The 27,985-nt window shown below is 46.5% G+C and overlaps 1 protein-coding gene across 11 annotated transcripts in view; it reads right to left on the bottom strand.

The window, feature by feature from the left end:
• nrp1a (neuropilin 1a) overlaps window positions 1-27,985 on the bottom strand; it is a 123,643-nt gene that overhangs the window by 26,475 nt on the left and 69,183 nt on the right. For 10 of the 11 annotated variants that reach the window (XM_058059338.1, XM_058059337.1, XM_058059344.1 and 7 more), the window contains 4 exons: window positions 27,288-27,462; window positions 11,434-11,615; window positions 4,206-4,433; window positions 2,263-2,418 (listed from right to left, as the gene is read on the bottom strand). In XM_058059338.1, the coding sequence (XP_057915321.1) occupies window positions 2,263-2,418; window positions 4,206-4,433; window positions 11,434-11,615; window positions 27,288-27,462 (741 nt within the window). Of the gene's footprint in view, window positions 1-2,262; window positions 2,419-4,205; window positions 4,434-4,861; window positions 5,174-11,433; window positions 11,616-27,287; window positions 27,463-27,985 lie in introns of those variants that run through there. The other variant, XM_058059348.1, reaches the window with a different exon arrangement.

Raw genomic sequence — 27,985 nt, 5'->3', positions numbered from 1 at the left:
TCCGTGGTTACAAATTCCACCGCGTCCTCGGACTCCCGATCCTTGGAGGTCAGACCTCACGCCACCGGTGAGAACGGAGTGGCGGTAACGTCCAGCAAAGCACTGGTGATGTGCGGGTCGATACTGAAATACGATACCCCCGATACCAGTGTTCATGCTCTAAAATCCAAATATCGATACTTTGGATACTTCAGTCATTTGAGGTAATGCTTCCCTGAAATGTTTGTAGAAACGATGACGGATGGTAAACCGAGCCTTGTGGGAATTGTGAATAAAGTTTATTCTTAATCATTTATTTTAATGCTTTATTATTATTTTACTTAGTGTTTGTCTAAAATACCATTGTCACATACAGCATTTATTCACATAAATTATGCTATGTTATAAAATATGTAACTTTTTAAACTTCAACAGACAGTTGGTGAATTTGCCCAAAGTATTGGTATTGCTGCCGATACCAGCCTGAATTGGTATTGGATCAAAAACAACATCATATGTATCGCGCATCACTATCACATACTAGCGCCATTTCACATTAGCCTTCACTCAAGAACTCATGAGTGCTGATATCGAGAACACAGTCAAGAGCCGTATCGCTCGTCAATCTGACTTCTCAAGCATAAAGCCGAATGCCCATCACCGACTGGGAGAAGACAAAGAGCCGCTTGTTGGGAACCACTGGCACAACCCGATCACATGATCTGCCAAGCATCGCGGCCGCTCAAGCCTGGAAGGTAGCTGACAGATGATGATAAGCAGGATCTGAGGGCTTCTTTCATCACCTTATCACCTTCATCACCGACTTGCAGTCAACCGCTGCCGTTGCCATGCGGAGGCAAGAAAGACAGTCTTGGTCCAGCTCATCGACAAATAAAGCATTCTCCTGTGGTAATATATTCAAAATAAATCAGCGATTTGATATCAGACTTCCTTGTTTGCAGTTTGTGTCTCCTCAGAGTAAAGCCTTCTTTGCACTTTGTCCTGGCAGTGGGAAGCCATTTTGTGTGCCAATCCAAACATTTGTGTTAAAAGGGGGCGGAGTCTAAGTGTCCAAAAGTTGTGGCACACACACTTCCTGTGAACGAGTCGTGAATACAACGTGACCGCACCACGACCTGTGTGCAAACAACATCAGAGACCCGGGCAACCGTTCCGCCACCTCTTGGAGCGATTCGGGGAGAAAGTCAAGTCATTTCTGCAGCATCGGATTTCATAACCATAACGCCCAAAGCCGTGTCCTCTAGTCAGCATTCCTCCCTCCCACGCGGTGTTGTTTCTCCTTTATTGCCTCCTTCTTGCTCTTTGGCCATTCTCCAAATATGGACTGAGTTAACATGGTGTAGCTAGCTTGCAAATAGGAGGTCATGCGTCAGTGGGACACAGTGGGACCAAATAACGCCACGACTGTTTCACCCGTGCAGGAAGTGGTGGAGATAATACATACCCACACAAGGGAACAATGTGTGGCACACGTACGAGCGCCGTCCACTCGACGTAAAAACGACTTGGCAAGGAGTAAATAAGTCGTGCGTGAGCGCAGCCATTTTGCGTACCGAGTGCATCATTTATGCATGAAGAGAACACATAGTACACGCTAGTCTTCACACTTCTCAGGCGTGTCATAAATAAATAAATAACACGTAATGCCACGACACATACCAGGACAAAATGTGTGCAAGTGGAAACGTTGTTTGATTGGTGGATTTGTGATTGTCTGACTCCTGACTGTGTGTGTGTGTGTTTAAGGTGGTCTTTAGCCTCTGGACAGATTTATGACTCCGAGCCGCCCTCGTCTTTCTTAATGAAATGTTTAGTTGGAGCGTTTTTGCAAAATGGGGTCAAGAGGTCGAGCCCTGTGATGGTATTGCCGCATGTTGCAACCTCTGAGGTGTGTGTGTGTGTGTGCGTGTATGTGTGTGTGTGTGTGTTGGGAGAATCTGCCTTTTGGGGCACGTCTGGGCCTGTCGAGTGTTAACGTAGGACTAGTAAAAGACATTCCACTAATGAAGAACCAGGAGGTGTTTATTTAAAAAGCCTATTAATCCAGTGAGAATCCATAAAAAGCAGCATGGATGACATCTGCTACTTTATTTGTGTAATATTCTTCTTCTCTACTCTCTACCGCCTTCTCATCTTCTACAACGACATAGTTAAGATTCAGACGCCTAAGAGTCGTACATATTTTTTTGCTGAGCAGCGTTGGCTGCGTCTACGTCGGCCTCCCCGTGTGTCGGATTGTCTGGGACGTGGATGCCAACTCACCCTCTGGAACCGTCCTCTCCATGACGGTGAAGTTGGCAGAGAAGCCCTCCTTAGCGATGGCGCTGTCGGTGTTGATGGTCAGCGCCAGGATGCCCGTGTAGGAGATGATTCTTCCCGGCGTGTTCTGACCGCAGTACCTTCCGATGTACGGACCGACTACAGGGGAAAAGAAAGACAGAGTGGAAGACCGGGCTGGACCATCGGGACCACACTAAACCCCTTCCCCACCATGCTCACACATTTTGGGAAAATAATCAAGCAGTTATAACGAGAAGGACCCAGAAGAAGTGTAGGCTCCAGCAGGCTCCTGTGTAGGCTCCAGCATACCTGCCAAACCCTAGTAAGGGTAGGTGGCATACAAAATGGCTGAATATAAAAAAAATAAAGGAACAGGAGTGTAAAGGTGACTATAGGGGTGTTATTTCATGTCTGGAGGGCTCTAATCATGTTAAAAGTGTATCTAGAAATGTGTAAAGTTTTCTATGCTCCAAATATGAAAATAGTCGGAAAACAGTCGGTGCATCCGTTAGGAAAATTAGTTTGAGGGAAGATCTGCTGCCAGTATCGGTATTGGTATCGGTAGATATCTGCAAAGAAGTACTGGACAGTATCAGTAGGAAAGCTGGAGCATGTCTAGTTTTTCTTAAGATGAAATTTAATTCAACAACTGCAGCTACGACCCCATGCCAAGAACCCCCCCCCCCAACGCCGCTGGAACCAGACATTCCACGTCCACCAGCAGCGGTGACCGAGACCACCGTCTGCTTGCCGGCCGTAAATACCTCAGACCTTCCTCCCCCTGTTGCCCAACCTGCTATTCTTCCGTGAGCGAGCGGAATGTGAGCAGACAAAATAGAAAGTGTAAAAGACAAAAGGTCTCACCGGGCTCGGTTCCACTTAGCAGACTTGGAAGAATACACGGAATGTCGGAGCAAGCAGGCACAATGACCTTGCTGCACGTGCGCTGTGATCCGTGCACGCTACCGAGCATGCATACATGTCGGTACGCGGGGGGGTGAGGGGGGGGACGTGCGGCTTATCTGCGGTTGCTAACGCTGTGATCAGTGGCGAGTGACAGTGCAGCCTCCCCGCCGCCCGCTGTCATCCAAACACAGCCCCCCCCCCTCCCGTCTCGCTGATGAATGAAAGGCAAAGGCCAGGCCACGGGGATTTCAGGGGGCGCAGCATGACGGCCCCGATTCATCTTCATGAGCCGCCCGCATGTACATGAAAGTACACGTGTGATCGTCAACACGCTAAGATGCATGAAGGCCATCTCCAAGATCCACCCCAATGAAATATTAACGAGCGTCAGCATGAACCCTCGTCTTTACTCCAACTGGAGGAAGAAGCAGAGGTTCTTCCGCTGTGCCAGGCGGGGGGAGGGGGGGGGGGCTTGGGGGCTAATGCAATATTGATCCAGCGGGCATGTCGGGATGCCCAACACAAGAAGACAAATCATTTTATTCCCGTTGCTTATTGTTGGATGAGGCTGTCTGGCACATGGAAACACTTCAGAGGTGATATCTCCCAGCCTCACCTGATTGGCTCCACTTCCTGCCTTTGATTCCCGGCCTCGGCGAGCTGACTGAACGCAGAACTAGGACATATTTGCTTCCTACTTCCTTTGTCTCCATATTCAAACCTGCTAGCAACTCGGCATCTACACTCCACACGTCGCCATCGCTTGACTGATGGAAGCCTTTCATTTCATACTATGGTAAAATATATAGTACTAACAGTACTGTAAAGTTACAGTACTAGTCCATATTGTTATTGGTTCTTGTAGGCATCATCATGGCTGATGCCCAATAAAAACAAAGAATGACATGAAGTAGCCACATTTAAAGATACACAACTTCTCTCCATAAATAAACCAAAATGAGAAGACATGTTGACATTCGATGGCTAATGTTTAGAACAGCAAGCCAAACTTCACGTACCTCCAGGAAAGCCATCCCAGATCTCCAGCCTGTCGTAGCGGCAGAAGACGCCAGCGGGAGGCGTGGGGTCCGGCTCCAGCTCGAAGCTCTCGAACTCCAGGATGATTTCCGACATCCTGGGTGCAAAGATCATGAAGGTGCAGTCCAGGTTGTTGGGGTACTTCTCTGGGAAGCCTGGGGACTTGATGACGCCGCTGTTGGACGTGAAGTTCCTTGAGCATTCGGGACCTGCGGGACAGGAGGACAGTGTGAGATGGGACAAAGACGAGTGATGGACATGTAGACGAAGAAGCACTTTGGTGAGGAGGTTAGCCTATTAAACGCTAGCGCTTCCCAGATGTATTTATGACCTCAACATTTCTGCAACACCACAATCACCATTTCTACTTTCTTCTTGGATTTTATTCCACAATTATAATTTCCTTCCTCTTATGTCCCAAAGATATCTAGAGTAGAATGGGACGCAACAAAGGTATGAAAAGAAAATGGCGGTCAGGGAAAAGCAGCCCACTGCGAGGTGAAAGACAATGGAGTATTTCATCCCAGAATAACAGAAACACCCCCACCAAAACAAAACAGGAGACGAGCCTCAAAACCAGGATGTAGAACTAGTGAAGGAGTTAAGGATACAAAAAGGGAAACACAAACGGACTCACCAAAACCAGAGCGACTGCTCCTCTCGACAAAACCAAACACGCTACACCAGGCAGCTAATTAACACCATCCCAAAACAAAATGGCCGAACACCCGGACAACAGCACAGACTGTGGGGCACGTATGGATTGGTCCCTCTCTCTCTCATTCATCCATCCATCCATCCATCCATCCTCCATTTCAGCAGATAAACCTCATTGAGATTCATCTCTTTTTCCAGACACACGCCCATGATTGGAAGAGCAGGAAGTGAGAAGGCGAGGGAGACTGTCAATCAAGCACACCTGGGACGCACCTGGCAGGTGTGTCATCGCTCTGCAGGGGATAGAGATGACACACACACACACACACACACACACACACACACAATGTGAAATAATTCCCATCATATTTTGCCTTTATTTTCATCATAGAACTTTTCCTGCCACCTAATATAAATATTACTAATAATATTATTCTTTAACATTAAATTTTTCCTTATATTACCAGTTGATTCTCTTCATATTCTCCTCCAATTAGAGCTGTTTTTTTTAAATAATAATAATAAATAATAATAATTCAAAGTCACTTTTTACTCCAAAATGGTGATTTTATTTTTGGCAACTTGAAAACAAAGTGACGGCCGTTGGGGTCGGGTTCCAACGAATACATGCCATGGACCCAGACTACAAATAACACAATAACAATAAGTCTTTAGCTTTTGAAGCTACATTCCCACTTAAAGGGTGAGGTCGGTTTCATTAAACCTTCCTGACTTCATCCCTGCCTTCGGCATCAGAAGCCGAGGATTGGGATTGAGGAGCGCGAGTGGCAGATAAAATAAAAATGGCGCCGACAGCCAGAGGAAACTTTTCAGCAAGTGACGGGAAGTTTGGAGGAAAGATATTCTCCATGCAGATTCCCTTTGATCCCGCTTGACTGGGAACACGGCCACGTGTCATCCAGGGCGGCCATTTGCAGCTATTAGTGGCAGAAACGCGTCCAGGGTAACATCATTTCCCCCCGCCCTGACATGACAGCCGGCATGATGGCTGCAGATGGGGTTGTGCAAGAACATAATTGCAAGGAGTTTTTGCTTGATGAAAAGCAGCAGGCTCCAGTTGTTGTAGCGTAAGTGGATGTGGCAAACTGCTTCTTCCACTCAGGCATCGTGCTGGGCTGCAAATTCAGGCCATCAGACCCGCTTTAGTCCGTCCGCTAGCGGGGACGGTGGAGGGAGAAGCGCGTCCATTTGCTTTTAATCCAAGATGAAAGCTTTATGAGGAGCATTTTAGCTCCAAAGGGAGTTGACATTTGGAGGAGCAGCCAAAGCGTGGCTTTTGAGAACAGCAGGTGCTGTTAATTTCACAGCTTCACCTTCTCGTGTTTGGTCTGGAAAACGGCCTTACGACGTCGAGAAAAAGAAAGGTGCATTTATTCCTACACTCGGTGCTGCGGTTCTCCGTGCTAGCTGGACCAATTTGGCAAAAATGTCCCAATTTAATCCTACAAACCACGCTGGAGGTTCCGTCTGTATCAATTACATCCTCCTCTGACGGGGCCCCCGACTCCCTGGAGCGCATGTGGGCTTTGGAAAAAAACATAAGTCATGTTGAGATGACTGCTATGGTGCTGATCAGCCCCCCCCCCCCAAACATTTACCATACATCTTTTCAGCAAACGTAACCTTCTTGACTTCTCCCTTGACTTTCAGAATATTAAAACGTCGTCCCAACCTCATTTTTCATATTAATAAAAATAATACAACTTTATTTGGTTTTGTTTCTCATATTACAACTTAAAAAATGTTTCATATTTCAACTCTATGCTCCCAATATCACAATATTTTTCCTCACAAAGTTCATTTTCTTAAAACTGCAATTTTGTCTTGTTTTTTTTTCCTATTAATATATTCATAAAATTATTATGATAAACTTTCATCTCATAAATGTTATTTTCATCATTACTACTTCAGACCCATAATATTTTATTATTTATTATTCTCGTAACATACCTTCCCACAACCAACAATTTGGATTAAAAATCCTTTTGGGCATGCGAGTCTGCCCTTCATCGTCTCTGCTCCTCACAAGAAAGAGACCCCCCCCCCCCCCCCCACTAAAAGCATGTGATGCCAGTTTTATGAAATGTGGCTTCTTTAATGTCTTAGCAAATTCCCATCGCTTCCATTCTCCGATTCCTCCAAAGCCCAGCAATGACGTTTCCGCCGTGGACACTGGACACTGCGCCATTCGGCCATGTGTAGCATATCTGCGTTGACAAGAAACAGGAAACATATATCCTGCCGTCAGCCAACCCCCCCCTAACTGACTCAGCGTCTCCTTGTTTTATCACCAAAGACGTTTGCAGCCGCCCCGGTGGAATTTACCCGGCGGGTGAAAATAAGAGAGAAAGGGAGTTTGTCGGGCTGACTCATGGCAGAGCGACACGCACGCTCCGATGGGTCACCGTGTTCGAGACAAAGCAGCGGCGCTTTTAAACAAACACTTTTACGACAGGAAAAAGGAAGAAACAAAAGTTAATGCCGAGCGACAACCTCAAACCTCCAACATTTACTGCCGGCAGGAAGTCCAAGCATTCATGAGCTGCCTCTTTCGAGCCGTTTTATATTTTGAGAAGATAAGACACGTGTTCACAGATGTGTCACATCAGGATCGGGTTTGATGGCCAACATTCCTAAAAAAAAGTCTACCTCTCCTTTAAAGGGCAGCTCCATTGGTCAGGTGTTCAGTAACGACTTCTCCCAGCATTCCAGCTGTCCAATTCCCAGACCAGGAACACAGCGTTATTACCCCCATCATTAAAGGCTGTAACATTCCACTGCTCCCTGTACGTCTTTCTTTGCTTTCCACAAAGCTGCACGGCGGAACGCTGGGCGGAAGGGGGCGGTGTGAAGGGGCTTCAGTCTTTCTTTCTTTTTCCATTTCTTCATGGCTGCGCTCCAGTTGGGACTTTCGGGAGGTGGTGTTGTTCCTGGGCTTAAGTAAATGAAAATGTTTATGTTCCATGATGTCCGCTGGCAGATCATTAGCAACCTTTATGTTGGGACCCCCCCCACTCCCACCCGTTCTACCTGCCACGCTAACCCAGATGACATCACAGGTGAAGAATGGACTCTTTCAGGGAGAAATTAAAAAAGAACCCCCGAGTCTGGTGACAAACACGCTTACAGCATTTAAAGTGTCCTGCGACAAGACCCCCCTGCCCCCACCCCGGTCCACTAAAATGAGGGATGACACCACGTTCAAGTGGGAAGGGGTCTGGAGGTAAAGGCAGTCTCCCTCTGGTTGCCCTCTCCCAGATTGGGTGTCTTATATTTCCATGAGGCAAGCGTCTCTTTGTGTGCATATGACAGCACGTCTCCGTGCCAGATGTGACCTACGGCACTGGGCCGTGTCGTCAAGCAAAGTCGCTAAAATCGCCCCCTCCCAGCCCCGCCTGACACACACACACACACACCTTGAAAGTGTTTTTACAGGTGCCTGCGTGGAGAAAAGCACCTTGGCTGCCAAGGCTAATAAAGGCTAACAAAGCGGCCTATTTTCTGTTCAAGATAAGAGTCGTGTTCGAGAGCCCTCCAGCAGACTTTTAGTCATCCTTCTGAGTAACAGCAAATGATGAGTTTGAATGTGGTTGGCGGGGGCGGTGGGGGGGGGGGGGTTTGGTCTTCAACGGCAGCATGGAAGCCACCTCGCCCACTTCAACGGGCCCTCAGCCAGCCTTGATGTGGCTCCGTGTACGCTGCCAAGCTGTTAAAGGAAAGCATATGTCGAGCCCGCATGCTAACACATCACGCTAATCTTTGCAGATTGAAGGGGATTTTATCTGAAAGAATAAAACTTCTGTCGGCTATAAAAGGAACAGGATTTTGGAAATGTTGCAGCCCTCACCGCCGGTTGCCTTTTTGGGCTGATGGAAGTTTCCACTCATCCACACACACAAACAAAGCGCAGTCAGACCTTGGTTTTAAAACGCCCCGGTTTTCATACGATTTGGTTCAAGTACGACATTTTAGCCTTTGGGAGGTTCAGTCTATTAATAAAGATGTTGTGTTTGGGTCGTACCATTCCTTTGCCACTTAAATACCTTGGGTCGCATGAAGCGAGTCGACACCAGACCACCTTAATACCATCCAACCCTCTTTTCAGTTCCTGAGTTGGTGATTATTCACTTCCCCTACCCCCCCCCCCCCCCCCCTTTCTGTCGCCACTGGAGCGTGGTTGCCAATTTGCAGGCTATAAAATAAATAGTCCGTGCTAATTAAGATGGTTGGATGGGATCAGGGAGTAGAGAGGGGCGGATGAGGAAACAGCCATCGAGAGCTGCAAAACAACCTGTTTTCTTCCAATTAGACCCCCCCCCCCCCAGCCTCCCACTGACGAAGGCCAGGGCTACCAATGTCTGCACGCGTGAACGTATCTTTACACAGACTATGGCTTAGGTGGCCATAGCATGTTTAGATCATTTGGTAGCATGTTTACATCATTTGGTAGGAGAGCACGTTTAGCTTCAATGTGACCTTCGGTTGGGTTTAACCCGTGCCACAAGGCGGTGCTCGTCCCAGAGGTGGACGTGTGGTGATCTCCAAGCCTGTAATCACACTAATAAAGCGCCAGCATTCTTTGCACGTGACTTCATTGGCATGCTCCAGCCTGCAATTCGTCCACTATCAGATCATCTGGCATCATCATTAACGCTACACGTGTTTGCCAACACAATGTTTTCCCAGCTAATACCCCGCTTCTTGATAAGACGTGCTAATCAGCTAGCTTTGGATTCCTCGCTCTCCGTCTCCGTCAAAGAAGCCGCACTCTTAATTGATCTCAGGGCCTCATTCCTGGCGGCTCCACGGAGTCCACGAAGAAGCCTAATGAGGGTTTTGGTCCACTGTGGAAATAACGCCACCTTCGAGGAGACGGCAGCGACCGGGCCACAGCGGCCCAATTCATCCTGCGGATGAATATTTCTGGATGTACAGAATGTACATGTACAGTACTTGTCATTCTAACATGTAGCACACTAGCTAACGCGTTTAAAAACCATGCTAGTATTTCAGGGTTGGATATGGTTTGCTATTAGATGAAGTAAAATAAGGCATTCAGAAGACCTGTGATGCTACTGTATGTAGTACTCTACACTGGCCAATAGGTGTCAGTAATGTGACACACAAGCACCAGACTTGATCGCCACAGCAACAACAGGCCTTTATTGCAGGTTTTAACGATATCAGCCACAACCCGAGCCAAGCTAAAACTCAACTCCCAACCCCCGACGTCACTTCCTGTCCGGCACCAGAACACATTTACAGTAACACACAAACATGAGCCATACCAAATCTTGCCTTTGTTGTGCTAGGATGCAAACTCTGGTAGTATTCGCAGTATTCGCAGTATTTTATTATAATAAAAGCACCGATTCTAATCTGGATTGAGCTGCATAGTCCTGACTTGGATTGTCATGAATGTAGTATTACTTGTATGTCCTCGTGTACTGTATGTACTCTGCAGTACGGGCGGGCCCCCGACCCTTCTTCAATGCTAATCTATGATAATAGACACCACTGGAAAATAGCACGCTAATCAAAGCAAGAATGTGTGGGTTTAACTGGTCTATCATGGGGGGCGGGGGGGGGGGGGGGGGGGGGGGGATCAGGCATGATCAGTCTGTGTTGGGATGGAGTGTCACTTTGATCTCCTAAATGGATCCACAATCCACCAGCTGGTGACGTGCACACACACACACACACACACACACACACACACACACGCACCAGCAGATGAAAAGCAAGGAGTGGACCCTGAGGGACCATTCATCATGTCTTCGGGGGCAACGGGGGCCGTCCCATAGACTGGCGCTAAGGTTAATTAATGAAAGTGGAGTCTGCCTGCGAGTCACTTTGCAGATATGCGTCTTCACCCTCCTCCCTCTTCGTTGTATTCGCTCGGCGATACGCTGGACCACATTGCAGCGTTTTTAGGGTACAGTGGAATCTTTCACATCTCGGGAATCCGCCAGTACCGTGTTGGGACATGGATGACGGGCAAATAGCTATCCGAGGAAACACCTAGGAGCCCTTTGAGCTTTGTGCTAAAAGCCGTTAAGCTAACGTGCGCTAAGCAGCCGCCCGATTGACAACTGATGCCAACGCACCTTCCAATATGGCAGCATGACGGAACATATGGGGGGGCAGTGAATGCAACATATTGCTTGCCATATTGCAGACATCAACAAAGCAGGAAATGAGGGGAGGCTCTGACAAACCCACGGAGATCTTCCAAATACATCATTTACAGCTTGGTCTTGCAGGCCCGTCTTGGGCGCTGGAAACGGAACACAATGTCACCCAGTTGGACCTTGTGGTAGAGAGGAAAACGCTACAATGACCAAAGAGGGGGCGCCCCACTAAATATGGCCTATGGCACCCCTTTGTTGCAGTGGGACGGAGCTCGGCACAGTATTTGCTCGAGGTGTCACGAGACAGTCGGTTCACAAGACGAGACGATGCAGAAGATTGCGTGCAGAAGGCCCCGCCTCCCCCCACCGAGACTGTACGACTGACAGAAGGGTCACTCACCCGTCTTGAAGATCTCGTATCGGATGGAGAAACCCGCCCCGTGGGTCTCGTAATCCGACACAAACTTGATGAAGAGCTGGTTCCCCGATGAGACCACCGGAGACGGGGCGATCTTGCCGCAGTACTTCCCAACCAGCTGCCCGCTTTCGTCCACGCCATCTCTCACTTCCACGTAGTCGTACCTGAGAGGAGGAAACGCCAGATGTTAGCGATTTCAGCTTCCTCACGACATGGGACGAGGTGCGGCAGCTTCAGACAAATCAAGAAAAACACTTTCATTCCTAGAGTGGGACAGAAGACCAAACACTGGATAATAGAGTGGACTGGAAATGGAACGCTATGCTTCCTGCCATGACCTCCTGTGATGCATTCAGGAATAATAGAACATGACAAACATAATAAAAATTTAGTGACTTAAATTTCTAATGTTTTGAGTTGGTCTTGAAATGGCTTGAGTGGATCTTTAAAAGCCTTCCTCCGCCTCAGCAGCATCGTCTTCACGGTAATAAGCAGCATTTAGTGCGAGGACATCAGGAGCTTCAGCACACAAACCAGGTCTGGGGTTGAGGAGGCGTCTACATTATCATTATGTCCTTTATCATACGCTATTATTATCTGCTCTGTGGCGCGCGCACGCACGTTTCATCAGCAGCGACGGAGGAGCAGGTGTAGAATCTATTCCTGACGCTCACGCGCTAAAAACGTCATGCTGGTGGAATTTACATCTCCGCCACCTGAGGGAAACGGAAGACTAATTGAGTCAGAAGCAGATTTAGAAGCTTGGAAATAGGACCTGGGGGGGTGTGTGTGGGGGGGGGGTGATGCATGGGCTGTTTAAGGTTGGCTGAGACCACCGGCCATTGTCAGCGTGTGCATGAGGGGTATTGATTTTGGCAGCCGGCTTTTAATTTAACAGCATTTATTTCACTGGCAGTCCCAGCCAGATGTGTTTGGAATACTTTACCTGATTTAGTGCAGCTAAATATTAAAAAGAGCAGAGTAAAACATATCGCAGCACTTGTAGCCCTAACGTAGCAGCATTTCCCAGATGTGTACTGCATTTCCGTAGTACAAGTCACTTGGCTGCCCCCTGTGACTATTAGTATTATCAAGAAAATAATAATACTAATCCAACATGCGCGGCCTTGAAGACAGCAAAGAGAAACATCAACTGTAATTTGCGAGAATAAAGTGAAAATATTTGCAGAAAAACATGATCATCTATCATGACAACTTCATGAGAATAATAATTATTATTATCATTATGTGGAAAAATAATGTCATTTTGTTGCATAAAGTTCAAATATGAAAAAGGTATATAAAAACAAAACAATAAATATATTTGGAATTTTTGAAAATTAGTTTGCAGACAAAGTTATGTTAAAAGAAAAAATGTCAAAATATTATGGGATAATATAATTATATATTTAATATAATATAATTATATATATAATATAATTATGCCAATTTGTAAGAGGATGAAAGTGGAAAAAAAAGTCAAAAAAGTGACGGAATATTATCAGAAAGTCCTTTTTGTAGCATAAAGATGAAAGAAAACCAAAAATATACTTGGCCAGTACTTTACACACACACACACACACGGCGTTTGTGAGTCTGTGTGTACTGCAATGAGTGTAGCGACATGCTTGTTGGACACCCTGTGGGCGCATATTTTCATAGATGGGCTTGATTCCCAAATTATTGTCCAAACAGAAGGCCTTTTCAGCCATTCTGGACTCGCCCAAATGCAAGCGATTGCAAAACAAAGCTCAGGGTGGACTACTAAATCCCTCCGGTGGGGGCCAGACTTGCATGCGCCCTTTCTTGCACCGTCCTTTTGACGAAAGACGGCGTTACCAGGGGTGATGTGCTGACATTAAAGATACTGAACGCTATCTCAGGTCAACATATGCTAAGCTAATGCTACAGTACAGCTTCATGCTTCTTTATTTTTACATGCCCAGGGCCCCCGGGCCGCACTTTGGGCACCCATGGAGGGCATCTGAAGAGGGTCTGCATCAAGGAGGAGCAGAGAGCGTCCAAGGTAAAGCCGATAATGGCGTGGCTTATTATCATAGAAATGGTTGGCCTCTTGGGAGTAAAAAGTCATTGGTTTTTCTTTTCTTTTCTTCTTTTGGCATTTCACTTATTTTCATTCTTTCCCCGTCCCGGCATTCGGCCTTCTTTGTTTGGTTCCCAGCAGCTGTGGGAACATCTTCACTCGTGTAACGTTCTCAAGCACGTCTTTGTTTCTGCTTCTTTATCAGCTGCTCGGCAATAAAAAGATTATTAGCCTCACACGCTTTTTACGGCCTTTCTCGGCTGTAATGAGCTTTCATGGCCGGGGAGGCTCCAGATATTCCTTCTATCCCGGTTCCCTCAACCCAGGGAATCATTCTGGTTGGAATGATGCTATTTTCTTTCACATTCCTTGGATTAGAATAGTATGATTGATCAGCACATTTATGTCACTTGACCTCTTGTGTAATAATGCCGTCACTTCTCCTTCCTGCAAAGTAATCTGTGTGGCATTTATGGACAAACAGACTTTCAGGACACCAGTTCTTGAATTATCATTCCTTCGACTTCGTGTTTGTTGGCAAATTTACTCTTAAAGTTCCCAATCCTCAACGACTGGGGTGCCCAACGTTTGGCCATTTTGTTTTATCGATCGCTGCACCCCGAGACCCGAAAGAGAAGCGGAAGATGAAAGGATGGATGAACCGCTGCACATTCCAAAAACACAATCCAACAACAAGAAGAAAGTCCAGATATGAGGAGAAGTGGTAACTGGGGTGCCCAATAACTATGGGCCAACATGAGCGTATTGGGGTCATACTCATAAATACCAACATTAAAGAATCCCCTGAGTTCACTTGTAAGCAAACATTACATTTCCAAGACTCCAAGACATTCCGAGTGCTGCTTGTACCAAATGTTCCACGATGAGGGGAAAAGAAAACCTACGGAGCACGCACAAAACCTTAGCCACCTGAAACGCCAGTGCGGCGGTGTCGGAAACAGGTTTGCCAGAGACCTCTGTGGCAGCACAGTGGCCGCTCGGAGCATGTGCCCGAATACAGTGCACCTCGCCTCTCCTGACAATGACAAGGCAAATTCCATGTCAAAGCAATGCTTCTTACGGCCGAAGGGTTGGAGCTTAGGACTCCAAAAGACAACCATCCACGGCCCCAGGCATCGGACAACACTGACATGTCCTCATTTTCTGAATAGATGAAAAAATGGCTGCACAACCACACTGTAAAAAACAGCCTCAATTGAAGATTGAAGAAGCCAGTGTTCTCCAAATGTCTTCATGCGGCCGTGAGGGGGGGGTGTCAGATAGACCAGTACTTCTCCATCAGTGGTTCCGGTCTTTGCCAACATGCTGATGCTCTTCACATCTGGAAGACATCATAGCGGCATTGCTTGAACGCCTCCAAACAGCCTCTCCTGTCTGATCTAGCGCCGTTTACACACGTACACAACCCGGGTCTTTCCAAACCACGGCGGCCATTGATCGGCCTTATCTGTCAGCAGACGAGAAACAACCTCCTCCATCCTGCCAAGTGGAACCTCTCAGGGTCTTCATTGCACCACCACGGCCGTTCTTCTTACGGCTCACCACAGCACGATGAAGGTGAGCATTGCTCAAGTGAAAAAAGAAGGCCTGCTCAGGAGGAGTTAGGGGTGAAAGTAATTCTCCACCACCTTCGCTCCGCCGGCTCAAACATATTAGGCCTGTCGTCTTTCTGCAGGCGCATGGAGAGAGAAAGCAATGGCCGGCACTGGACAAGAACGTTAGTATAAGACGGCAACAAAGCCCACGGCCTAACAATGCAACATTTGGACGTCCTGCAGCTTTCCCATGGAAATATCCTCAGCTGGCGAGCAGGGATGGCCTCCGTGAAGGCGGCGTGGAAGCCATGTGTACATGGATAGGATAGACCTACACCAGGGATGGGATCAGTATGCTAGCATGATGACATGGATACTTCACAAATATCTGTGTTCATACTGTTTACAATCTCAAGGAATCACTTCTTGTCCACAAGAGAAAAGGCCAAAGTATTTGGAAGCCTAAAGTAGTTTTTGTTTTATTTGACTTTGTTTTGCAGTATTGACTTTATTTTTCTCAAATGTCGTCAGATGGAATAAATGTATTATAAATGTATTATTTCCTTCATAATAGTACATTTCTATATTGTTAAATTAAAAACAAATGGTTGTTAGTAAAACCAAATACAGTGGACTCCTACTTTTTGTCATGAATCCGTTCCAAAGGGTCTGTCAAAACCCAAAATGTACAAAAATTACATCATTTTTCCCCTAAGAAATCAAACACAAGCCCCAGTCAAAAGATTGGCGACACTTTACCATGTTGTTGCATGAGAAGGTGTCTCCAAACTATTTTAACCTTGGCAACTTGCATTTTTAGAAGTTTTTTGAAGTACTTTTACATCACATACACAAATTAATCAAATGTTTATACTGTATAATAATAGCTTATTATTGTCATCATTCTCCAGTCAAGTTGACGTTACAAAATGTGCCCCCTCCCAAACCCAAGTGGCATATCCGCATGTGGAAAAGTACACGGCGGGATAAAACACCCACCAATCAGAGCCGATGGGCTTAGAAGTGGTTCCTCGTCAGTGCGGGAATGAGGGCGTGATGACCCCGCTCACCACAAGGATGGATGGAAAGATAAGGGGCACAGCTGTCCTCCATGAGGTTGACGCCCCCAATATGGCTACTTTCACTTTTAGATACACTACATATACATTCATTTAGATGCTTTTTGTGGTGAGCATATCCCCAACCAGCAATTGGCACCAGTGAAATCGACACTGACATTTTGAATGGGCCTGTACTTTGCAGGCAGGCCCATAATAATGAGTATGAGGAATATTAAGATGTTATGTACTTCAAGTGCAGGCCCATAACAATGAGGACTATTAAGATATAATGCACTCCACGTGCAGGCCCATAACAATAAGTATGAGGACTATTAAGATATAATGCACTTCACATGCAGGCCCATAACAATAAGTATGAGGACTATTAAGATATAATGCGCTCCGCGTGCAGGCCCATAACAAGTATGAGGACTATTAAGATATAATGCACTCCGCGTGCAGGCCCATAACAATAAGTATGAGTACTATTAAGATATAATGCGCTCTGCGTGCAGGCCCATAACAATAAGTATGAGTACTATTAAGATATAATGCGCTCTGCGTGCAGGCCCATTATAATAAGTATGAGGACTATTAAGATATAATGCGCTCCGCGTGCAGGCCCATAACAATAAGTATGAGGAATATTAAGATGTTATGTACTTCAAGTGCAGGCCCATAACAATGAGGACTATTAAGATATAATGCACTCCACGTGCAGGCCCATAACAATAAGTATGAGGACTATTAAGATATAATGCACTTCACATGCAGGCCCATAACAATAAGTATGAGGACTATTAAGATATAATGCGCTCCGCGTGCAGGCCCATAACAATAAGTATGAGGACTATTAAGATAAAATGCGCTCCGCGTGCAGGCCCATAACAATAAGTATGAGGACTATTAAGAAGGGCAGTGCCCCGCATGCTGACCCATAATTACCACTGATGGATGTGACGGGCCTCCATCCATTAGCCGTCCTACTAATTACGCCGTCATGTGATCTGTTGCCGACAACAATCCCATTAATGAATTTGGCTATTTAGACTCCATTATGGGCCTGCGGCCTCAGTATGCAACGTCCACAGTCATCCTTTATTTAGATATATGGCCTGCCGCCGACAAGGGGACTTTTCTGCCACAAGGGAGCACAGTGCAGGTTAACGCCGCGTGTGAATGGTGAATGCATCCATTCTACGGCTGCACTGAGGCACAATGACTGGATGTGTTATGTCATTGTGTAAAGTACAATCCGGAACAGTAATACACTATTTTCTTCTCATGTGACCTCAGCTCCGCAAAAATGACATTAGGACAAAAAACTATTAGAATCATGCCCCCCCACCCCCGTTACTGGTATCTTATACAATGTTTATTTGTATCCTATTTATTTTAAACACATTAATGCACGACATTAAGAAGAAAATATGAATAAGCTGAAGAGTTGAAAGGAATACTGTTGCTCAAAGAGATATGACCAAAGAAATGAGAGGCAAAGAGCAGCGCCGCCCCCCTTCTGGGGTCCATTACGGGCGGGAATAGCTCCCATTTGTCCCACCTTGACACTTGAGAGGATCTGTGATTGCACGGGAGAGAGGGGCAGGCTGAGGTGAGCAAAGAGAGCACTCTCCCCGGGGTTGGCTGACACGACCCAGATGATTGGCCATTGTTGCCGCAATGAGAGGTCAAGGGTAGAAATAACAGGGCGAGAGGGGAGCGTGGAGGCTAACGCCGATGCTTGTGTCATCCAGCTTTTATGTCATCACTCCTGAAGACATCTAACCATTCAATGGAGGCTTCGGGTTCGGGTTCGGGTTAGCCCAACCCAAGCCTCACGCGGTCAGCATGAACACAATCTAGTGAAAGCCAATCATGATCACCAAAATGCAGGATTATCAAATCAATCGAATGAAATGTGGGGGTGACATAAACCATCAGCCTCCTCAGGATCTGGATCTTCTCTTCCAGTCGATACCAGACTTGAACGTTTGGTGAAATCACCAAAGATACACATTAGATCCTCCCTATGACTTCTCCTGCTTGTTCACGCTCAGCCACGCTCCATGGAGGTAATGCAGCTGTGGAGAACGTGCCTTGCTCAAAGTACAGGCTGGGGGTGCGAGGGGGGGGAGGGGGGTGAGTTGAAACCGAGGTCAACGGGAGGGAGAGGCTGTTGGGTGCTGTTGAAATCTCTCCTGGCACAATGGGCAGGAAGGACAAGGGGGTGTTGTGGGTGGCTTGGGGTGCTTTCAAGGACCTTTTGAGAGAAAGATAGTGAAGGCGTCGGTTGAGAGGAACAAAAGAATGTCGAGATGGAGATGACAGTTGGCTTCCAGCATAAATCTTAGAAATATGTTCCAGCATATTTTACTCCAATACAAATACTTTTCCCACCTCAACAAATACTAATACAAATATGAACACCAACTAACTAGATCTTACGCCACAGGTATACACAAACATCATGCCCAGTTCTTGGAACCGTCATACGAAGCCGGCATGGAACGCAAGGTCGGTACTTTGATGGTCTTTGGTCTTACAACGTTCGTACAAAAAGATATACGCCTGGAGAGAAACCATCTTCATATGTGGATATTTCTAGTGGAGACTATTCCACTGCCACACTGGACCAGTACTTCCTAACCGATGTCCTCACGGTGGAAACAAACCAGGTTTGCACTTAGTCTGCTCTTTGGAGTCTGCATGAAGGAAAAGGTGGGCGTATCAGAGATCAGTCTGGGCTTGTTTCTCCGTGACCGGGTCATCTGGACGGACATGAGGACACTTGGCCGGGACTGCGGTAGACGGTCAGGCCATGAGAAAGCGTCTTGTGTGGGAGTGTGGGATTGTTGTGGCTTTACACTTCTAGCTTTAAAATATCCAACATGGATGCAGGACAGGATACCACTGGTTCTTTACAGGAAGGGGGAAAGCTAGACTGTTTATGTACATGTTTCATCTTTCAACATTTATTGAGCATGCATTGAAACACTTGGACATTCCAAACCTTAATAAATAAATAGTACATCAGGAGAAAAAGCTTCAAAAAACTTTAGTATTGATGATACTATCGGGTATAAGCTTCCACCGCCCAAGGAGGCAACACAATGTTGCTCCGATGTTGAATTTAAAGTCCTTTTTTTTATCCACACATTTGCTGCGGTTCACCAAAAGACATAAGGCCGTAAAAACAAAGTGAGCAGCTGCAGTGGAAAAGAAAGGAGCACTTAAGTGAGGCGAGATCAAGCAAGGAGCAAACAAAGCGAGAGATTGTGAGTGGCTCCAACTCAATCAGAGCGTAGCAGGCTACCGCCCCATCAATCACTGTCTGCTTGTCCTGTGGCCGAGTTACGCCACGTTGAGTGGAGGACAACCGCCGGCGCATCGGAGCCTGCTGTGTGAAAACACAGTAGCCCCAAACGACCCCGGGGATCTGGGTCTGAGACACAAGAGACCCGGGTTTCATTTTCTCCCTGCCGACCCTCTTACGTCCCTGCAAAGCAACTCCATTTCACACTAGTGTTTGCATCGCTGCTGTGCCACCCCCCCCTTTGGGGACCTCTGGAAACAAACGGGCGCCACTTCAATCAAAATCAAACTATGCAATTACGGTTAAATTGCTGGACAACACCCCTCGCCCCCTTCCCCCATCCCAAAAACACGTTATGGTTGTTTGTCTATATGTGCCCTGTGATTGATCCAGGGTGGACCCCGCCTGAAGACAGCTGGGATAGGCTCCAGCATACCCCCCCCCACCATAGTGAGGGTCTTGATGGCCTTACTGATTCGAGTAATAGTTTATGTAACCACGGCAATGTAGCTGATGACCAGGCTGAAAAGGGCCACATTATTAGGAACGCAGCATTCAGGTCGCATTAAATGAGACTTCTACGAGTTGAGACCACATTCGATGGAGCGGGTAAGTCCAACAGTCCTGACAAGAGGCAGACCCATAATAAGAATTCCTTGAGGTGGATACAATATTTGAAAATCATTTGGAATGAAAAGAAACATCTCCAAGTCATTTAAAGAGCTGCTTCTTCCAGAGGAGACTTCCATGCAGGCCTGCTTTGGTTTGGAGCTGGGAACAAGTCAAATAAGATGAAAGGGAACGGGAATTAATCAGCAGCGTGCTGACATCTTAGCAACATTCCATCCCTGGCAAACATGACTGGCGACTTCCTACACGCAGAAGAAGAACCAAACACAGACTCGGAATGCAGAAGGTTATTTATGAACGCTGCCCCCCTCGTCGCTCCCCCTTTCCGATATTCTTCCGCTGTGCAGCGTTCCTCCTCCCGCGGCGAGGCAGAGTGGCTCACCTCCCGCTTGTGGTCAGGTTGTGCATGAATCAAAGCGGTGGCGGAGCAGCAGGGAGGATGGCAGATGCCACAGCCAGAAAGCTTTTCAATCAGGCTGCCCTTCCAAGTCGCAGCCAAGGTGAAACACTCCAGCAGCCGTTTTTAAAAAGCACCCACGGTCATACGCACGGCGGCACGCTTTCTGGGCCGGGCGGCTTTAATCCTGCTCATTAGCCAGGGAACAACCTTTTATGTTTGAAGTGATGAAGAAAGAGTAATGGGAGTGAAGGTCAACGCCTTTCTGGATGCCCGACTCTTCTCCTCCTCCTGTTTAATTGATAAGGTGAGCACATTTAGAAGCACCGCAGCGTTCGTCGGCCTTCATCGGCTACTCTTCCTCGTTCAGTTTGCATTCAGAAGGGATAAGTTTGAAGTTAAGTGGAAAGTTTCAGGAGCGCCGAGGAGCGAACAAGCGGATGGCTACTTTGTGTGTGCGGGTTCATTTCCATCGTGATCAAACGCAGCCACGCATGGTTTCCATGAAGACGTCCCCACCTCTGAAAGGACACCCCCGTGGCAACAACTTCAGTCTCGGACTGAAATAAAACATGGCCAATGTTCCATCGTACTTCCATCCTAATTAGATCTGCTGCTTTCCCTCAGCATATACTCCATGGATGCAACGCAGACACGGACGAGGGCAGCAACATGAGAAATGGCATGGAGTTTATGTTGGTCATCTCTAGCCATGCGGGGACTGAAATTCTACCTAAAATATTGCGTAACACTACTGCAAGGGAGGGGGTGACAAGTCTACCATGATGAGACCACGTCTTAGTTATTAGTTGGTTTGAACGGGGGGCGCAGGGTGGTGGAGTGACAAGCTGTGAAGCTGCACCTCCCTCTATCATGAAGTTGGGGGGCTGGAAAGGCTCAAGAGGGGCGCGTGGCCCAAAGCCCCTCCCGTCCTCAGAACTCTCACTTCCCAGGACAGACGTCTCTCCCGGTGAGCGGCATGGCAGATGTCAAAGGAAGAGCTAACAATAGCTGGAGGGTACAGTAATACCCTGCCCCTCCCCTTCCTGGGCAGCGGAGTCCCAACCTGGTCGGGAACACCAGGAGGGGCGGGATCCACGCACAGCAGCGCGCGGTGGCCTTCCCAGCATGCCGAGCAGCTCCACGGGAGCATCACGGCAGGAGACCAGAGTAATAGGAGGACTACAATTAAACGGAGGAAAGGGTGCTTTGAGTTACAGGCACCTGAAGGCAGGGGGGCTCTTGCGGACTTTTGAACCGTGGCGAGGCGGGAAGCTTTGGTCTTCCTGGCCCACACAAAAGGCTGCTTGAGAGAAGCATTCTTCAAATAACTCCCCTCGTACCACCCTGCCATATATCTCAGACAACCCCCTCATCTACTGCAAGGACACTTCGGAGAATTTTTCTCCACGGGGTCCAACCCCCCCATAAAAGAAATGGTGTCATCGTAGACCGACCGGCTGTCCGGCTCCAATTGAGTCTGACAAGACATTGTTTTGGGGAATGGTCAGCAAATGTGATGTAATCAATGATTCAGGAGCTCTGCCAGGATCATATGTATCCAAAGCTGCTTTTCGTGACTCAGCGGGGGGGGGGGCAACTCTGAACAGCCTGCAGCTACAGATGGAAGATAGAAAGTGTTGTATCGGTTAAACATGAGCAGACTTTTTCAGCAGAAAATACGACTACAAAAACACAACTGTGGTCTATCTCACATAGATCTATAGATCTAGGGTGCAGGCAGCAGGTAGAAAAGGTGGGCTCATCCATTTTTTTTGGGGGGGGGGGGGCAAGTATTTTACAGCCAGGAAAAATGAAAGGATGCAACTTTGCCACATGGATATTGATATACAGATACATAAGTACTGTAGTTATGTTGTTATGTAGTATACCAAGAAATGATAAACATTTCACCTTCTTTGTCATACGAGTCAAAAAGCCCATAATTCATATCGACTTCACACTTTGCTCTTTTTTCCACCATTATATTTTCCAAATGTTTTTATGTTTCTCTTAATTAAGCCTTGTACATTTCATTTTCATAATATTATGACTTTATTGTCATATTTGAATTTACTCCCATATTATTACTTTTATTTTACTTTACTTTTATTTCTCATTACAAATTAAACAAATATTTGTTTTGTACCAAGTTTATCCATGCAAAATTATAACTTTTTCTTTTCTTTTCGTCTTGGACTTTTAATGCAGCCTAATTTTCCAAAAACGACTACTTTGTTGTTTATTATGAATATTAGAATATATGACATTATGCTGACAAATTGATCCTTGAAAAATTACAGATCATTTTTCCATTTTTGCTGCCGGCCAATAAAAAAAAAAACTTTGGAGAACCCTGACTTTTTCTGGCTGAAATACTCCCCCTGCTAATGTTGGCCGTGCCTCAAACTTCATTTCCTGCAAGAGGGTCGTCCCCTCAAGCTCCGCTCTGTGAAAGTCGACAACGCTACGTGAAAGGTAAACACGCCGCGCATTCACAATCGCAGGGCTTGCTTGGTCTCCTTATCTCTGTGATGAAGTGTTTTCCTCCCCCTCCTCCAAGGATAAGGGCCCGTGCACTTCCCCAAACAAACCCGACAAAGGTAGCGTGCACGCACGACACCACCAATTCATTCAGACTATGTTTTTTTTTGTGTGCTGTGAGTGCTTCTTGTTTGCTTTGCTGATAACGGCCATGTTGGGGAACATGTGGTGCATGTGTGTTCCATTTGCCCGCTAATTAGATTGCAAAGGCAGTGCATTGAAGCATGCATTGTCGCACCCCCCCTCAACGTCTCCGCCGCCTCCACCCACTCTGCCAGTCTATCAGATAAGGCGGCCATTCTGGCTCTCATCACTTTCCAGGATGAATCAAGGCTGATTTGGAGTTTACAAAAGCACAAGCAGTATACTACAGTACCGCCGCCCATGTGACAAATTACACGACTTGCTGGTTCAACTGGCTGATTCTAACGGCGGACCACACACGCTGGAAAGTCATGTGGCGCTCATGGAAACCACTCCATTAGAAAACCATTAAAAATGAAACGTCGGGTTAAAAATAGAAAGATTTTGAGGTCAGGACAGCCCTGCTTTCCATGCCGGCATCAAAGTACCCTTGTGGTAACGGTATCTGGCGGTACATGAATAACACCAACTAACTTTAATGAAGTTTTAAAGTACTGATGTGGTAACGGTATCTGGCGGTACATGACTAACACCAACTAACTCTAATGAAGTTTTAAAGTACAGATGTGGTAACGGTATCTGGCGGTACATGAATAACACCAACTAACTTTAATGAAGTTTTAAAGTACTGATGTGGTAACGGTATCTGGCGGTACATGACTAACACCAACTAACTCTAATGAAGTTTTAAAGTACAGATGTGGTAACGGTATCTGGCGGTACATGAATAACACCAACTAACTTTAATGAAGTTTTAAAGTACTGATGTGGTAACGGTATCTGGCGGTACATGACTAACACCAACTAACTCTAATGAAGTTTTAAAGTACAGATGTGGTAACGGTATCTGGCGGTACATGAATAACACCCACTAACTCTAATCAAGTTTTAAAGTACTGATGTGGTAACGGTATCTGGCGGTACACGAATAACACCAACTAACTCTAATGAAGTTTTAAAGTACCGATGTGGTAACGGTATCTGGCGGTTCATGAATAACACCAACTAACTCTAATGAAGTTTTAAAGTACTGATGTGGTAACGGTATCTGGCGGTACATGAATAACACCAACTAACTCCTGATGAAGTTTTAAAGTACTGATGTGGTAACGGTATCTGGCAGTACATGAATAACACCAACTAACTCCTGATGAAGTTTTAAAGTACTGATGTGGTAACGGTATCTGGCGGTACATGAATAACACCAACTAACTCTAATGAAGTTTTAAAGTACTGATGTGGTAACGGTATCGGGCGGTACATGAATAACACCAACTAACTCCTGATGAAGTTTTAAAGTACCGATGTGGTAACGGTATCTGGCGGTACATGAATAACACCAACTAACTCCTGATGAAGTTTTAAAGTACCGATGTGGTAACGGTATCTGGCGGTACATGAATAACACCAACTAACTCCTGATGATGTTTTAAAGTACTGATGTGGGAACGGTATCGGGTGGTACATGAACAACACCAACTAACTCCTGATGAAGTTTTAAAGTACTGATGTGGTAACAGTATCTGGCGGTTCATGAATAACACCAACTAACTCCTGATGAAGCTTTAAAGTACAGATGTGGTAACGATATCTGGCGGTTCATGAATAACACCAACTAACTCCTGATGATGTTTTAAAGTACTGATGTGGTAACGGTATCTGGCGGTTCATGAATAACACCAACTAACTCCTGATGAAGCTTTAAAGTACAGATGTGGTAACGATATCTGGCGGTTCATGAATAACACCAACTAACTCCTGATGATGTTTTAAAGTACTGATGTGGTAACGGTATCTGGCGGTACATGACTAACACCAACTAACTCCTGATGAAGGTGGAGTCACGATGCTTTTCACTTTTTCATCTTCGTGATCATCACAAGCGTAGAAAGAGCAGCAACACATGAGAGATTAACCTGTAACATTCTGCTTCTATTCTCAAGTCAAGCGGATGGTTGCTGGTTCGATCCCATCGTGTGTGTAGGCCATTGCAACATTTGACGTTTTACGTCCAAATTGTTGAAATGGACTGGCAGCAAACGGCCCCCATTAATGCTGAAAACAACAAAACAAACAAAAACAAACCCTGCCAAGGTTATTCTGTATGACAAACCGCCACTTGCTATGTAAATATAGCCACTCATGTGGAAGCATGCTACTTTCTTAAAGTCCAAACTATGCAGCGATGAAATGGCACATCGGAAGAGAGCCTCAACTTCTGGTGAAAGTTGTTGTTCTTGTATGAGCCCAAGAAGAACAAAACACACAAGTTGGTCCTTTGATGCCGGATGAACACATGTCAAGCACATTTTGTTGACGTTCAGGCGTCTGGGGTCTGTGTGCTTTAAGAACGGGAACATGTTCAACTTTTTGTCTTCTATCTGCACGATTAAACATGCCATATTCTGGGGGGGTCAGTCAAACGTTCACCTTGCTGGGCGACAGCAGGTGGATGCCTCCGCTCTATACTCCTGGTAGTAGTTGGGATATTTCATTAGGACTCAACTAGTACACTTGCTCACATCCTAATTCGCTCCAGTCCTTCTCGCCTCCAGGGGGGGGGGCACAAACTAGACAAAGTAAATATCAGTACCATCTCCTGAACACAAACGTATCGGCGTCGATAAGATAAGATAAAAAGACATCTGTACTTTTTCTGAACAAAGTCCCTTCAAATCCCACCGTCTTGCCTTCCTGCAAAGGCGTCTTCCACGAGCTTTCATTTTCCACCGCTTGTATTTTTAAACACAGGAAATTCATTCCTCACTAATTTGATTAGTACTCGCATTGTCCCGCCCCCCCCCCCCCCCGCTCTTTTGGACAGTTTTATGGTTCCTCTGGCACTGAAATGGGACCCCATGGAAGAATCCTCCAGTCTTTAAAAGACGCGCAGCCATGAATCTGAAGGGGGGCTAAAATGCAGGATTGGGAAACAGATCCAGGAGCCATTCAAGGAGGGACAAAGGAGGAGTGGGTCCAGGATTTTAGGAGTGGGGATACAGTAAGAGGATCCGGCAAAGCCCTGTACTCTCCTGAGCCCTGCAGCGTAAACAAACAGCTGAGACAGAACGGGGTAGAGGCTCCGACACGCGCATTGAACCACGCACACACACACACAAAAACCACACACACACACACACACACACGGGCAATCAGAGCAAGGCAGCCCAGCAAGGCACGGCTCACCTCGGGGGCAGCCACAATGACAAAGACTCATCACATTACTGTCTCTCGTTTCATCGGCTTCAACATCTGACAGCAGGTTGGCCGCCTTTGGTGGGCGGGAGGCTCACCACTTCACCAGCCAATCATAGCTGTCCATTGACTGGATCCCCCGTTCGCCGCCGATTCATCATACGGAGCCCCGGGACCGCCTGCAATGCGATCGCTCCTCGCTAGTTCTTCGTGCTAACCGCCACCTTCCATGATAACAATCAAAGTGACTCCCAGTGATCCCAGGTACATTCATGGCCCTTAGTGAGGATGTGCTATTTTATTCACGCAATCGCTCCTCTCGCGTGTCATCAATAACGGCCGCCAGCCACCCGGAACAATAACAACAAATCCCACTAATACCGGAAAGGGTTAGTGCTAGAAAATGTGCAGTAATACTGCAGAATAGAAGTAGAAATGCATCAGGATGGCACCCTCGTCCAGCCCGAGTACGCCCTTATAAGGCACGGACATAACGCCACGCTCTTCCTTTGTTTCTTTTGATGAAATATCATCCATCTTCCACATCCTGTATCGCTGGAAAGCCAACTACAGAGTATCCATACAAAGTTTCTTTTTTATTTTCTGATCGATGATTCCATTGTCCACTACACTAAAAGTACAGCAAGTGATTTTCGGCAAAGACGTGAGGTGAGAACATTCCACAAAGAAAGTAGCCCTGCTGAGACCTTCTTTGTGAGCCACTCCAGGGAGCGGTGGCTCGGGTGTCGTGGTAGTACCCTCCATGAACGCTAGATGGCATAGTTCCACGTCCAACAGACATAGGAGGTCCCAAACAAAGGAACGCTCATCAATCCTGCTCTCACACTTTTAGCTGTCACATGTTGACGCAATATTTCTCACACCCAGGCTGACTTGTTCAGCTCCTCCGAAGCTTCCATGAAGCATACAAGCAAGTGTAGAAGGAACCTACTTGCACTCCCGGTCCTCCAGGTCAAAATGTGGATTGAAGTTGATGAGGATCCGCTGGTGGGGGCCGGGGGCCGTGATCACCCACGTGCAGCGCTGAGAGGAGGCGTAAGACATGGGGTACCCGGGAGAGGTGAGGTAGTTGGCGTTGGAGATTCGGATGTTGCCTCCACATTTGTCTGCAGAGGAGATGAGATCAATGCCGTGGACACAAAGAGACAATCAGCAGACGTAAACAATCAACAAGACCCGAGTTCTGCAGAATAAACACTTGGGATGATTCCATGTTCGGATTATGAGGGAGACGTCAGAATGTGATGTGCATCTGCAGTGAAGGGTTGCAGAGAGACCTGATGTGGTCTTTATTATGAACCGCATCCATTCCTACAACGCTTCCATTTTGACATGAAATACATGGTAGTCTGCAGAGGAACGTGTTGGGAATGAAAGGAGAATTAGGAGGACATAACGAAGGAAAAGCTGCCATGAAAGGCAAACAACATAAAAAGGGTAGAAGCTTGATCATTCAGGGATTATTTTTAGTTCATTTTCTAATGTGAAAAATGGCTTAAAAGCCGAAACAAAAACACACGTTCAGCCTGCTGCAGTTCGGAAGGTTGAGAGTACTTCATGTGGCAAGGTTATACAGAAAATACTCTGATAGAGTTGCTCAGCTATGAGGAGGGAAGTGCTTCTGGTTGG

The sequence above is a fragment of the Doryrhamphus excisus genome, chromosome 21 (assembly GCF_030265055.1).
Source record: "Doryrhamphus excisus isolate RoL2022-K1 chromosome 21, RoL_Dexc_1.0, whole genome shotgun sequence".
NCBI classification, from domain to species: domain Eukaryota; kingdom Metazoa; phylum Chordata; class Actinopteri; order Syngnathiformes; family Syngnathidae; genus Doryrhamphus; species Doryrhamphus excisus.
This window is presented reverse-complemented; position numbering and strand designations above follow the sequence as displayed.